Source organism: Phragmites australis, chromosome 3, assembly GCF_958298935.1.
Source record: "Phragmites australis chromosome 3, lpPhrAust1.1, whole genome shotgun sequence".
NCBI lineage: Eukaryota > Viridiplantae > Streptophyta > Magnoliopsida > Poales > Poaceae > Phragmites > Phragmites australis.
In genome coordinates this window covers 21,850,255-21,866,007 of record NC_084923.1, presented here as the reverse complement: position 1 = coordinate 21,866,007, position 15,753 = coordinate 21,850,255, and the positions used below count along the sequence as shown (strand labels likewise).

Sequence of the window (15,753 nt, the reverse complement as noted above, 5' to 3'; positions counted from 1 at the left end):
GAGCCTCCTATGTATAAATATGCGCCCCTACGCCCTCCTCAAAGCATCCCGCAACTTTTACCCATCAAGTTGAGGCAAAATCGTCACCCAGAGCCCGTCACCACGAGATCCAAAGCTTCAAGCTGTCGCTCGCCACCGCTAGCCTCAACCATGAACCTTCAACGACAACCTGTAGCCCAGCTGTGTTCATCATGAGCACGTGGTCGTTTTTCGTCGCTCATTGGAGCATTTGGAGCACAGTGACGAGCTTTTCGCTGCTCATCGATGATGCGCCACCACATAAGCCCTCTTAGTTGCCATCCTCATCATCGAGAGCGAAGGAGACCAAGGTGAGTCATCTGATCCAAAACCAACGGCCAAGATGTCATCACCATACCCATTCGGTTGATAATCCTAGTCAACTGGTGATGTGGTAGCCACGTCAGCGCTTGAGTTTGACGTGCCTGCCATGTCATGAAGCCACCTCAGTGTGTAGTGCCGAGTCAGCAGCCCTGTCAGTGTTGTTTCTCTTTTTAATTATTTTAATTACTGTGTTGACATCATAATTGATGTATATTGCGCAATAAATAGTTTTCTAGTGTAAAAATAATTCTAAAATAATAATAATCAGGGAATTAATTTCTAATAAAGTTTTATAATGTTTAATAGGTTTATCTAATTCTATTTAATAGTTTTAAATAATTTTATAATTCAAATAAATGCTAGAAAATTCCAAAAATCCAAAAAATCATAGATGGCTTTGGAAAATTCTAGAAAATTACAATCTGCAGAGATAAGCTCACGCGCAAGACAAAGAAGAAAGAAAGAACCCCTAACCACCCTAAATGAGCGGATGATGAAAGAACGGAAAGTAGCTACAATCCGGCAACCAACAACAAACAACATCCACCAAACGATGCTACACCGCAAGCGCTATGCCCAACTAGCACTTCGACCAGGACAACACAACCACTAAACAGGCGAAGCCAAGCTCCCATGCCTGACTACCCGACATGGTCAGCAGCTCCCATGCCAGACCACAAGCAAAGGTGGGTCCCGGAAAATCAGAACATAGCAACTGCCGTGAAGAGTCGAAGGTGATGCGAAGCCCCGCCGAACAGTAGAATGAAGGGGCCAAAACGACGACAGAGGAAGGACTGCTCTACAGGGAGTGCCGCCAATTGTAACACCAAAGAATCGAGGGATTCTACGAAACGACGCCTTCAAGAAGGTAGCGGTAAAGGTATTGTTGTCGCTCATCTGAAAGTTGAACAGGGTTTTCACCCGGAGAAATCCCAAGGGGAAGTATCATCACGACGCCTCCAGGGAGGTTATAACGCCCATGAGTGCCACCGCCGTCGACAAGGCAAGATGCCTGCCAGGGATTTCGCCCTTAGTTCCCCCAAACCAAGGCACAATCCATCGAAGACAAGGCTCGACGGGTCAATCGGACCCTGCAAATACAATCAGCAGCACAAAAGCACAAAGCATCTGCTAGATAGATGACTGGAGGCGAAGACTCGATCCACAGCAACGCAGAACATGGCTGCCAGGGTAGCACCAACATCATCATAAATGACAGCCTGCCACCGTAAGGAGCAAAGGGGGCCACTGACGACCTGGCCAAAAGCACGATGTGGTAAGGCCAGTAGGCTGGGGGAAGAGCCGGAGTAGCCCACCAACGGCGGCACCCCGGAGGCCCCATGGCTACATAGCCTGCCAGCCCCCCCGCCGAGCCTACCGTCCTAGCCATCCGACCTGGAGGTGGCCAACCGAGGTCGACGACCAGCAGAGAATCGGAGGGAAGCAGATCCGGCGACGAGCTACCCTAGACATGCGATGCCTGACTAGAAACGCTCGAGCAGCGCCCACACATCACCACCGGGCCCTAGAGAGCGGTAGCACCGCCAATAGCGGATCTGGCCTTGGGACACCCGGATCTAGCCAACCGAAGACAAGGGCAGCTGAATCTGTCGCCACAGTGAACGACCAGTGGGGGTGGGGGAAGAAAGGGAAGGGAAGAGCAGAGGGAGAGAGGGAAGAGAGGAAACACGCCACAGATTTGGGTAGTCGCTGCCGGCGTCTACCCGCTGCCACCGACGGCCGGAGTTAGCTAGATAGGGGACGGAGTTAGAATGTGGTTGGTGTCACCCCCGTGTCGCCAGAGCAAGCGATGCAGGGGGGTCATTCCGGGCTTACAAGTCATGATCCACAATTTATTTTAGATGTTCCTCATAGTCAAGGATTACCGTGTTCTAGTCGTTATCGATGGTTGAAGCTGTAACAACTTGGTAAGTTCAAATCTACTCGAGAAGCTTGCCTTACCAACAAGAACCCATCCAAATCCTTACTATATTTAATGGTTCAACAACATTGGTAAGGTGAAGTTCATACAAACATCTATGGTATATTTTTCTATTGGTTCATACCATGATTGTACTGATTTTGACGTAGTTCTCATGTAAGCATGCCTACTTTTGTTAGGACGATCATGAGAGTTTGATATTGATGTAACACATCATGGTAGAAGTAATAAGTACACCCTTATACATAAAGGAAAGAAAATAATTTTTCTACCTTTAACCCCTGCTAAAATTGTGAAATGTGAAAAAGAAATTGCTGAAAATAAGAGAAAAGAAATTGAGCATGAATTTGACCACCTAGTCGTATTCGACCATCCTTTCAGTTTCGACTATCCACTCGATTTCAAAAAAGAGAGAAAGAAATAAAAAAACAGAAAGAGTGCCAAAAAATAAGAAAGAAAGAAAGAGAATTCAGTAGCATTATGAATTTTGTTTCATTGTGCTTATTTCTACCCTATTTTATTTGGCTTGGTTAAGCTAGTTCTAGGAATGTGTTGGACCAGCAACTGTGACAAATACTGTGGATTTTTATTCAGCTTTGCTAATCTAATTTCAATTATTGATATTCTTTACTACTAAGTATTGCCTTACCGAGCTTTACCTTCTCTCGATCAGAACAGTTCTCCTCTTGCAACCGCCTCACTCGCCCCCGATAAAATATCATGAACCAGTCACTAATTGTGTCACCTGTTGTGATTGGTAAGAACACTTGCAAGAACATGGTAAGATGCTTAAGAGTGTGTGATTCCACCTCAATCTCCACCACCTAGTAGTTGATAGGGATAAATATCTTTTTTTGTCTTCAGTTTACTATTAACCATAACAGGTGAAGCATCAGATATGCAAAAGTGGTTTTGAGGGAAGAATTCACAATGTTGTTGGATAAGCGCCACCATTCTTTTAATGGCACCATTGATAAGAAGCTTGTGGAAACAAATACTATGTTGCAACAACTCAACGATAATATTGTAATGCTCAATACATGTTTCGATCGGTTAGTCAGTCAAACATCGATCAATGGCTGTATGGACCCTCATGTTGTAGCCCATGAATATGACGAGTCCATCGCCGATGATGAAATTTTGGGACAAGAATAAGATGTCTTTGATGCACGACTATAAGACTGATTAAACTTCAACTGTCAAGGTATGAGAGGTAATAATTTTCAGTAACATAACCTACGTTTTAATAATGATCCTTTTGCTAAGGTTAAATTTACTATATCATCTTTTGTGGGTGCATATGATACTGAAAACTATTTAGATTGGGAGATAACTGTCCAACAGAAGTTTAATGCTCATCCAGTTCTCGAAGTGCATAGAGTTAGACGAGCCACTAGTGAACTTAAAGGTTTTTCCATCAACTGGTGGAATAGGGTATGCAAGGAAGGGTTATCGCCTACAATATGGGATGCCTTAAAGATTGCTATGCATAATAAATTTGTTTCACCCTCTTTTAAACGTGACTTGTATAAGAAAGTACATCATTGAAATCAAGACAATAGATCTATAGGAGAATATTATCAGGAGAATACGAATAGCAAAACCTTGTTGTGAACAGGAGGAAAGAAGTATTTGATATTTGTTCAAAGCTGAGGACAACTTTGCTTTAAAGGGGAGAGAATGATATGACCGTCAAGTCATCATTTACTTCTATTTGTCCGACTGAAAATCTACAAGGATGTGTTATGTTTACCACTAAATCCGATCTTGCTGAAATTTATGATAATGAGCTACCATGCAATGACTTGAAGTGCACAGATGCATTAGTTTCAATTGAGAATATATCTAGCTCTTTGCCTTCTATTGTCACTAACCTTTCACTAGCCTTCTGCTGATTTTAATTGAGAATATATCTAGAACTAATTCTTGATTTATCTATGTGAAAAGATGATTTGTTTTTTGTTTCCTGTGATAAAGAAGAGTTATGTGGTAATGCTTTATTTATATCACAATCATAACTTGTGAATGAACGTTTTAATTATGTTTTACAAATGAATACTTGTTCTGGAATTAAATATGTTCAATATATTGCTAGCGAGCAAGAAGACCTGAAATTGCTATCTTCTCTAAATACTTCAGATTATATTGAATTCGATGTTCATTATAATCTGAATAGTTTAGAGAAGAAATTATAACTTTTCATGTTTGTCACAGAATACTTTTTATGTTATTGGCAAATATAATTACAAATTAATTTGTAATTACTTGTTCTGAAATTAAATATGTTCAGTATATGATGCATTAAGTTTATATTTGTTCAGATCTAAAACCTTCTATTTTTTAACCATCAAGTGATTATTTAGAAGACTACAATACCAATATTAATGTCATGTTAAGTTCTTCTAGTTTTATTTACAACTCACCAAATAGTTCGGAAAAACAGGAGCGTTGTTGGCTGCTATCGTATATAACAACCATCACTCCAACTTTTTTTTTATAGAAGATACAAATGGATCATCAATGTTAAAAATTTTCCTAATTAACTTATCATATTAATTTTTGAAAGATGTTATGAGTATTACGAACTCATCAACCTAACCAGGTATCCATTGATGTTGCGAGTATTGCAAACTCGTCAACCTATCCAGGTATCCATCCATGTTGCGGGCATTGCGCGTGCCGATGGTTTAGTGCCGCTCGAGAAAAACTTGCCTCTGACTTCATGTCATGGTGCGTGCGTATCCTACTGGCTAGTAGGAGTAGCACCACAAAACCTAGCTATTCACCCCCAATAAACAAATATACTTAGCCTCCTCGAGTGACAAAAAGCAAAGGCATCTTTCCCACTCTTTATCTTTAAGAATAAAAAAAATGATGACCAGCCCATCGTGCCCCAAGTTTATATTGAGCACATCTAGTGTGCATATATATAATATAAATTCACCAACTTTATATATGTATAGTTTTGTCTATAATTTTAAGCTATATATACGTCATACGTATAATAGATAGTACATATACATGAATTTCTTTTCATAAATTACTTTGTAATGAATGTTTCAACCATGAATAATGGACTAGCTTCAACAATAATTTGACTAGCTCTCTTAACCATCAACCAATTGGGATTTAAACGGTCAACACTTAGTAGCATGCCCGAAAAACGACTTTGCTGAGACGTCCAAAACAAGGAATAGAGCCTAAACAGTTATAATATGCTGCCATGAAACGATACTCTCTTGTCGATAACCAACGTCATATAAGGTTGATTACTTATACTCGACCTCATACTTACATTTGTTGAGAGATGAAGATAACTCAAATGTGCACTTGGGTTGAAATGAACGGATAAAGGAAAGACACTCCTAACTGGCATGATTTTATCAACGCTGCCAACGAGTGGATTAACCATTTATAACCAAAGGTTCAAGTCTCTCTCCTATATAGGTTTTCTAAATTTGACGGATGATTTTTAGCCGCTGGTAGCTACCATGCAAATCAATTAATCTAATGGTACTTATCAATTCTCTTTAATTCAATCAATAACACTACTTTTTCAAATTAAACCATTTTTAAAAAACCTAATATTATTAGTTAAATTTAAAAAGATTCAAACTTAGATTAATTAATTTCCACCGTAGCCACCGTCACCAAACCAAAAGAACCGTGTTAGTGCACGCGACGGGGGCATTTCGGTCAGAGGCCGCCCATAAGAGTCCACATGCTTGCCATGCCTCCCCCAACCTACCTCTCTCTCTCTCTGTGCCCAGCCACACCTGCTCCGAGGCGCGCACTGCTCCTCCTCGCAATCCCATCTCCTCCTCGCGCGTGCAGCGTGGTCTCCCCTCGGTTGCCTCCTCCCCCTTCAGTAACCCTCCTCCTCCGTCGTGTCCCCGCCGCTCCTTCCCTCGCCACGCTCGATCTGGTGAGTGCCCTGCCCGTGTGGGTTTTGGGAGAGGGTTATCATGGCGCGGTGTCGTCGGCTAGTGCTAGTTTCGGGGCCCAAATTCGCCGATGGCGTCGTTAAAAATGGTCTGGGACTACCTGTTGATTTGGGATTTTCAAGGTGTTCGTGGTTAAGTGGTGGGTTTCAGGCATTGGGCTCCGTCTGCGTCCCTCCTTCTCGGTTTTGGGCTTCCTTTGGGGATTGATTTCTCGTGCTGCTGAATGGCCAGATCGATCTGTATACTGTTGTTAGAATCAGCCTTTGAGATTTACTGAATTTTTTGGCTCACTTGGGAGGCTTTTGCCCCACCATTTCTGGCTAGATCGCGTTGTGTGTACATATACAAGAATCTGTGGTTTTGTTTGTGTTGTGTCCAACGGGAGCAAGCGTGCTAAAGCAAAGCCTCAACATTTCTCCATTTTTTTCGCTGTTCTGGTGTAAACTTTGCTCTAGCTGATCGTTTCTGTGTCACCTGGAACGGTTTAGATGCATATGGAATCGTGTTATGCTCAAATGGCTCCTGGATCTTGGAGTTGTCTCGTCAATTTGAGGCTGCATTGATTGAACATTGGTGATCAAAAACCAGTTAATTAACCTTATTTTTTTAAAAGCTGAAATATTCAATAGACAATAGTACATTGCAGTGGAGAAATCTGATCCCAGCACAATTAGCAGTTTCATATGTCAGGATTGTTCTGTCATTCCGTATAAAGGAGCTCATCAAGACCCGGATTTTCCATTCGTGCAGGTAACTCTGGTGTAAGCAAGCAGAAGAACTGGATACTTGACACTAGCACAGAGCCCTGGCAGCATGCGGTGGTTGGGTCCTTTGGTTGAAGTGTTCCAAAGAGGGATCTCCTTGAACCTTTACTGCCGTGTGATTCTGTAAATCACTTCCGTGGTTATCGGAGACCTTCGCACGCTTCCTGATTCATATGTTTGTGAAGGCAATTTGGAACTTCCCCATCCGATTGCTAGCATTGCTGTTTGGGTGCTGTGGTTGTTCGGCCAAAGCTTCCAAGGAGAACGGTGAGGAATACTAATGGTGTGGAAAGCAGCTGCTCAGACGAGATTCCGCGTGTTTAAGCATGAGAACGGAATCGCCGTGAGAGTTATGGCTTGCTTCCAGCCGCTGCAAAATTGCCAGGTAATGAGAAAAGATGTGGTTGTTTGTTAAGGACTGCTTTTCTTCACTTGACTATCCTTACATTGCTTTGGCATATTTGCTGCAGGCCGAGTACTTCCGCCATCTCCTCAAGCCCGTGACGTAGCTTCGCTCTGCTCTCGTTTTCTGCTGAATAAACTTTCTGTTTTAGTTTTTTCTTAATCACAATTCAAGTGGGAGAAAACACCCCGTTGATCTGAACTTTCTGCTGGTAAGAATATTATTCTTTCATGTTGCAGCCACTTGTTTTTATTTTATATGGGTATACTAATACTCAATTTCTTGTTGGCAATATCAGGTAATTCAGTTTGTTAGTGGTTTGTTCATGGGGGACAAGGTTAATCCTTTGCTCCATTGGCCTAATCCTTCATGGAAACTGAATATGGATAGCTCTGCAGACAATCTCTATCCACCTGATGCTGGGCTTGATAACATCAATTTGGTGGCATTGCCAACATATCTGAACAATCATGCCTATATCTATTCTGGAATCGCTGCACCTGTGCCATTTTTCACAGCATCAGTTGCTGACAGGCCACCTCTTCCAAAGCCTTCGAGATTTGTCGCAACATTGCCACCCGGTTTGGAATTGTCTGCAGCATATCCACCACGCAAGGGATCTCTGGTTTTCTACCAGAAGGAGAATCATACTCCTATTACAGCTCCTCCCCTGAGCAAGGGGACGTTGGATCCTGTGCCAGAGCTCCAAGGTAGCAACGAGACTAATGTAACTGATGTTGGAGCAGAAGACACTGAGGGAATTCATGAGAACACAGATGAGATTAATGCACTCCTGGATTCCGACTCGGATGAAGGGTTCGCAAAAGTGCATGAACTCGGCAGAGTCAGGCAATCTCCTGCAGAGAATGACACCTTGAGCGTGGAGTCAGTGGCCAGTGCTGGTGCTAGCGCAGGTGCTGCACGACCAGCAAAGAAGAGAAGACTCAGCTCTGGCACCGACAGGTCTGTCGTTGATACTGCAAGTTCAGCAAGGCCTGATCATTCCATTGAACAGAAGCTTCTTGGCAATGACTGTGATGCACAGTCATGTTGCATTGGTGAAGTGGAAAGTGACCACAAGTTTGCTCTGAGAGAAGGAGAAGCAGCAGATGGTGACAGCCCCAACGATCTAGAGCGGAGAAGAGAGAGGATCCAAGAGACTGTTACTGCACTCAGAAAGATTGTCCCTGGAGGCATCGCCAAAGATGCCACAGTTGTTCTTGATGAAGCAATCTGCTACTTGCAGTATCTGAAACTCAAGGTCAAGACGCTGGGAGCTGTCTCCCTCTAGCTGCTGAACAATTGTGATTTGGCTCTTGAAGCCATTACTTCTCTACGTATATGAACTACTAGTAATAGTAATAAGGTGAAGACACCAGGATAGCTCAATTTGGTGCTTAGGACACGCTGCAGTGAAACACAAGAAGAAAAGGTCTAACGGTGCTTGCTTCCCGTAGCCTGTACATATAAGGCTCAAATGATTGAGTGGTTGCAATGAGCATGCAGCATTGCACTACTACTCCTTCAGTTGAAGCAGGCATGCATGTTTTCCTTGATTGCGAAGTACTGAGGACACTGGAGGCCACAAGATCCACCGAGCTCGCCATGCTACCCTCCGGCTAGCTAGCTTAGCAGTATCTTTCCGCCGCAGGACTTTGCTCTTCTCCCTATCGGTGCCTCGGTGCCTGTTCTATCAGCTTCCTCAAAAGGCCCTCATGGTGTTGATAGTGCAATAAGCAATTCAAATGTACAACGAACTTTGCTGAGTGTGGTCCAAACCAAACGAGGAAAGGAGTCCATTCCATGCAAAGCGCAGTGTTGTGCTGTTTGCGTCCATGGCTTTTGACCAAACTACCAAAGGGAGATGGCTCGAGGTTAGGTTGGTGTGTGGTGGTGTGTTCATGGGGGTCCAACCGGCCCAACAAAGTGTTCTGTGCCTGATGTGGAGTTCAACACCGTTGCACCTTTCATCATCTCACGATTTCTTTCAGCTACATAGATATGTATGCTTCGATATATGTATGTTGGTGTGTTTGCTTTGCTACTACTTTATACGCGTTGTAATGATACTCTGGTTGGGGGTTGGGACCCCAATAATGGCCTTTCATGTACAGTATGTACGACGGTATTATTGTACTCCGTTTCCTTTCATAGTTACATCTATGCAACTGGAAATGCGCACGGTTTTGTGTGCGCATGCAGAACGTCCAGCAATGAAATATCCCGAGCAGGATTTTCCTGTTGGAGTCTTGTTCAAGTGTGCATCTTCTCCTGTCCTGTTTGTGATGATTGTTTGGAGGGTGCTAGGCTGGAAGAAGAGTCTGAGCTTTGTTGAATCTCTTTCCATCACTCGTCCGTTCCGACCGCGACATTTCACTTCTCTGTAACCGTAGGTGTTCTGTTTTCTGGGACGGGAAGTCAGGAGCGCGGAGGATCCGATTCCGAGTGGGCGCGGGCACGCGTGGGGGCGTAGCAACGGGCATGAGTAATGGAGCCTGCCTGCCTGCTTTGGCTTGAGAGTGGTGGGGACCAAACCGGAGGGAGCCATGGAATGGAAGGCCGCCGATCAGTCGGCGCTGGGTGGCTCGTCGCTCGCTCGTGCCTGGCACCATGGGAGCCGAGCTCGGGCGGCTGCGGTCTGCGCCAGATCCGTGTCCTCCGCGCCGGCCCTGAGGCGGATTCTCGTGGTGTTTGTTGGACGGCGTCGTAGAGGATCCCGCGGCTGCGAGGCAAAGGCTGCGGGAGGTTATTAGGCGTGTGATTTCCCCCGCGCTGCACCCCAAGTGCTGGGACGGCGAGTGCGCAGCCAGATGGATGGCCAGCGGCAGCTTTTTGCATGCGACGAGCGGCAGCATCAGCAGCGGCTCCGGCGCACGGCACGCTTGCTTCCGTGCCTTCGCTACTGTCATGCGCCTTGCCGCGTGGGCCGCCTGTCTCGCGTGCCGATCTGGATGGAAGGCACAAGGAACGGCAAAGGTAGACCACCGTGACATTCTTTTCTTTTCTTTCTAGAAGACATTCCTTTTGTTAGTTTACCCCACGACAAAAGAACACTCCATTAGTGATGGTTTAAAATTATCATTAGCGGTGGATTTTAAATCGTTATTGATTACATGGTACTGATAGTTACTGACTATCAGTATCGAGTCTGAAGTCGATATAAAAACCCTATCAATACCAGTTGGTAGCTCTAACCGGCACTGATAGTCGGTTCTCGATTCAACGTTTTTTTTTATAGAAAAAGTAAAAAAAAATATTTTTTGACCAGAGGTATCCGACCAGTCACTACTCATCCGATTGAGCCCAAACATTCGCAAGGCATATGATTTTTACTCGCATATGGCAACCACGACTCAAACTCACGACCTCGCAGCAGGTGCGCGCACGACCCCTCTAACCATCTTAGCTCTTGTTTCTAACCATCTCAGCTATCGCTCGTCTGTGAGTTTATACCAAAATAAATCCTTTTCTGATCGATTATGTGAATGCCTATTTAAACATCTAAATGATCTTAAATGAAAAAATTATCAACTACGAAGTTGTACTCACCCACGACCTTCTAAAGGGGGAAGGGCCTTTACTTTCTCCTTGAGGATAGGAAAATCATGATCTCGTTAAGTACTATAATATTATATAAAGTTTTTTTTCATCCGACTTTGTACGAAAAAGATATAATTTTTTTAAGATAAACTATCAATCGACTATGTTGGTCGGTTGGAATTTTGTTATGATTATTTGAGCACTTCAATGACCACAAGTTAAAAAAAAATTAACTTTTAAAGTTGTAGATCTCATCGAGAACTATATTTTTCATATAAAGTTTTCCGCATCCAACTTTGTATAAAAAGTTATAAATTTTTTAAGATATACTGTGATAATAGTAATTATCAGTAACGGTTCATAGCTAAAACTGACACTGATTCTAACTACCAGTGACAGTTCATAGCTAGAAACGATACTGATGTATTCGTGTTGTTGGAGCAAGAGTTCGTCTTGTTCCAGCAAGTACGATGAGAGTTTCTTCTAAAGAGTAGACTCAAGTTTAGAGACAAAAGTTTAAGAGGAAAAAACACCACGAATGTATTGATGGTAGAAAAATGGATCACTTTGGGAGGAGTATTACAACATAACTTGATGTGTTTTCATCTTTGTATCTTTTTTGCTATCTTGCTCGTTCTCTTTTTGTTCTTCTCTTGTTCTTCTCCTTCTCCAAGGCGACCATAGCTCCCTATTTATAGGGTCATGCGTAGCTTGGTGTATAAATTATCATAATATACAAATATCAGGGATCTGACCGAATTACTGGGTCTTATTCCGGATAACTACTTTTAACCTATTTGGAAGACAAATATCTACCGTAGTAACAATCATGGTGCCTGCCTCCTGAAGGCCGCGAGCCGGTCGCCAATTGTGGCACGGCGCCGTACTGTCAAGGATGTCAGGATAGCCTCCATTACGCTGGAGGGTCAGAGCGTCGTCCTTTAGCCTATGCTTTTAACACCGGTCACTTCCTTGCAGGCAAAGCGCGACCGGTGCTCCCCTTCCGACAGATCTTTTCTAAGACCTGCTGACTCATCTTGTAGCCTCCGGGAAGTTGGCACAAGCAACTGGAGACGGGGGTCTCGGGAGGCATGGCTTCGGGAGGTGAAGCCTTTGAGAGGCATGACTTCGGAAGGCTGGGGCTTCAGGAGGCTAAGGCTTCGGGAGACCGAGGTCTTGGGGGGAGCCCGGCTTCATGAGGCCGGATTTTGAGAGGTTGAGCCTTTGGGAGGTCGAGCCGGTTAAGCTAAGGGAAGGCTTCGTAGGTATGAAGAGGTATCGTAAAGGGACTTGATGACTTCGAAAGTTGAGCCTTGGCTGAGGATCCTGAGATCAAGCCTCCGGAGGGGCCTGTATAGTAATCTTCAACTATTATCCTTAGGCTGGTTTATTTTACCCCCAACAAGTGTCGATTCGTGGCTGAAACCGACACTGATACTGATTTATCAATATCGATTCATAGCTGGAACCGGATCAGTGTCGGTTCCAACAAAGAACCAACACTGATAGTAACTATCAATACCGATTCTTAGCTCCTCAGTCGTTATTCGTGCGTGAAAATTTAAAAGCTGGTATCGATATATTTTCAATAACCATTACTGTTGAATCAATATTGATAGGATGTCCCTTTTTTTAAGTTGTTCTCTAGTGCCGCAAGAAGCCCAACCCAGGTTGCGATGGGCCGCTGGTCGAGATGTTCCTTTCGTTCTGCTTTTATTGACACATACAATCACATATTATTTACAGCAGGCTTGTCACTTCTCACTTGAGCAACCACGCAGCAATGAGCAATTTCAGTACTTCCGCTCTTAAGTTGCAGATCACGGTGGATAAAATCAATCAGGTCGTGAAGATGGGCGGGAGGACCCCGGACTTGTTGCCGAACACCCTCGCCTTGGTGTCCGGGAAGCAGGGCAAAGTCGTCTCCAGGAGCTCGCCGTCGTCGCCCATGCCGACGGGGTACGCCATGAGGTGGCCCGGGAGGTCACCCTGGAACGTGTCGTCCGCGAAGATGTTCCAATGCTGCTGCGCAACCTGGTTCATCCTGCACGCAAGCCAAGCTCGACGGCTCGAGGAGGTCGCCCGCAGCGTCAGCCGCCGCTGCCGCCGGGCTGAGGTGCTCCTGCCACAGAGCGACCCGGAAGCCGTGCACCTGCCCCTTCGCCGGTCGGTTCCTGGACAAGGTCGCGATCTCTGAGTCCCGGTCGCCGTCCATGGAGCGCTGGTTGATGTTCGCCGATCCCACGATGATGTACTCGTCGTCGACTGCCAATAGGCGAGCAATGGATGGTCACCGACGTCAAGAACACAAACCATTAGCGATTTTCACTTTGCCATGACATGCATTCACTTAAACCTGGCAGTTGCAGAAGGGCAGCTTCTCGATCCATGAGGAGACCTTCCTCCTCATCTTAGTCCGGTTGCTGACAAGTCCAAAATTTGCACAAATTTGGTAGTGGATGGCATTTGCAATGACAAGTACAACTCAGGAACATAATAAATTAGTGATGCAAAAGAGCTGCAAAGTGTAGGAGCGCACAGGTGTCCGTTTCATAATCAGAGGAAGGCCTGTAGAGTGCTCCTATAGCTATGGGCCAGTTAACTGACTCATAGCATGAGATCCGTCAGCCCATTGAACAATGGAAAATACTTGATTCAACAGTTTATAGAACCTAATAGTCAATTTTTTTAATAGTTTGCCCTATTTATAAGTTTTTGTCTTTTCGTACACATTGAAATATTCATGTCACGATTTTCTGAGCACTAGCTTGCTCAAGTCGCTGACGATTATCAAATAAGGCATCTGCGTAGACAGAGTAAGCTTGCGGCGTATGGACCTTCCTCCTCTGCCTGAGCTGGCTGTCTGGCGTGACGGACAGTTGGGCCACAAGGATCTTGACGTCGTCGATCATCTCGTGCAGCAGCATCTGCGCCATGGCGGCCGCCGGAGTCTCCGTTCTCCTCCTCCTCTTTCACCGCGCGAGAAACCTCGCTACTTGTTATGCGGAGCCGACGAGGCCAGGACAAAGATACGTGCGCAGCATATATACGTACTGTTAGAGCAAGAGTTCGTCTTATTTCATCAAATACGACGAGAGTTTTTTCTAAAGAGCAGATTCAAGTTTGAAGACGAAATTTGAGAGAAAGTAACACTACGTGTATATTGATGATAAAAAAATATATCACTCTGGAAGGAGTATCTCAACGTTCGATGTGATGCGCGTTCTTTCTCGCTATGTCCCTCCTCTTTTTCCCCAGAGGACATGACCTCCTATTTATAGGGCCACACGTAGTTTGGCATACAAATTATCATAATGTACAAATATCCGGGATCTGGTTAAATTACTGAGTCTTGTCCCGGATAACTACTTTCTATCATATCGGGAAATAAATATCCACCGTGATAATTATCATGGTGCCTGCCCTCTGAAGGGGGCGAGCCGGTCGCCAATTGCGGCCCGGCGTCGCACTATCAGGGGTGTTAGGATAGCTCTCATCACACCGGGGTGTCAGAGTGGCGCCCATTAGCCTAGGCCTTTAATGACTGTCACTTCCTTGCATGCAAAGCACGACCGGCGCTCCGCTTTTGGCAAATCTTCCTAGGGCCTGCTGACTCACCCCGCTGCCTTCGGGAAGGTGGCCCGATCATCCCGAAGCGGGGGCCTCGGGAGGCATAGAACAGAGAGGTGAAGGCGTTGGGAAGCGGGACCCCGAAGGTTCAGGATTTCGAGAGGCCAAAGCTTCGGAGGACCGAGGCTTCGGGAGGCCGTATTTTAGAAGGCTTCGGGGGGTTGAATCGGCGGAGCCAAGGGAAGGCTTCGTAGCTGCGAAGGGGTACCGTGAAAGGATCTGATGATATCGGGGATCGAGCTTCTAATAGAAGGTTCAGAGATCAAGGCTTTGGAGGGACCTGGATGGTGATCTTTGATCGTTATCCTCAGGCTGGTTTATTTTCCCCCCAACAGTACCCCCTCATTCTCGAGCCTCGATGTTTCGGAGGGGGGAGAGGATGCAGAGGAAAAATCAACCCTAGCCTGGTATCGTATCAAGGATGCATGATGGTGTTTCTCTGTCCTTTGGAGTCTCCAGAGTAAAGGTTTCATGTGGGTTTGGAGAATCCCACACGTTCGCCTGGCGGGACAAGACGTCCCACTGCTGCGTTCTGACTGGATAATGCGAGGGGTCGCTAGGGTCTTGTGCCCGTGATCCTGTCACACGTTGAAAGGGGTTTGGGTCATCAATGTGATGGGACGTCCGCGTGAGAAAACGAGGTATTTCATCTTGGAGTGCTGCCACGTGCAGGGGGGAGACCGGATATGGCCATGGCCCCCTCCCCTAGGTATTTAATGGGAGAACACGACGACGTTCGTCCCGCTTCATCTTCCGGACCTATGTGGCTGCGTGGCTCGGGTATAAAGCCGGGGTTACCCGGTTGGAGTCTCCACAACCCATGAGCAAGTAATTAACCTTGACTTGAGTATGTCATCGTCTTACTCCTCATCCTCCTCAGTGACATCGATGATCTCGATGGCTCCTTCGGGAGCTGGGCTGTTTCAGTCGTCGGTTGAGGGGCCAGAGGCGAAACTGCTTCCACCTCTGCAGGGGAGGCGATTGTCCGTCGCTCCGGCCCAACCTTTGGTCGGGGAGGGCATGCATGTCGAGATTATCGATATCTTTGATGATGATGAGGAGATCGACTGGGGTCTCCTGCGAAGGGAGAGTGAGCCGGCATCTGTGGGCCCAGCGGCGAAGCAGGAAGAGGCCGAGCAGGCGAGGGGGAAGGCCTCGTCGGTGACCTCCTCGGACTCCTCAGCGTCC

General features: G+C 45.6%; 1 protein-coding gene across 1 annotated transcript; it reads left to right on the top strand.

The window, feature by feature from the left end:
- Positions 1–6,019: 6,019 nt before the first annotated feature.
- On the top strand, positions 6,020–9,531 carry LOC133912630 (transcription factor bHLH144-like). Its single transcript, XM_062355473.1, has 4 exons — positions 6,020–6,209; positions 6,979–7,377; positions 7,463–7,606; positions 7,694–9,531. Exon 4 carries the CDS (start codon positions 7,721–7,723, stop codon positions 8,684–8,686), a length of 966 nt encoding a protein of 321 aa, XP_062211457.1. The 5' UTR covers positions 6,020–6,209; positions 6,979–7,377; positions 7,463–7,606; positions 7,694–7,720; the 3' UTR covers positions 8,687–9,531.
- The last annotated feature ends 6,222 nt before the right edge of the window (positions 9,532–15,753 follow it).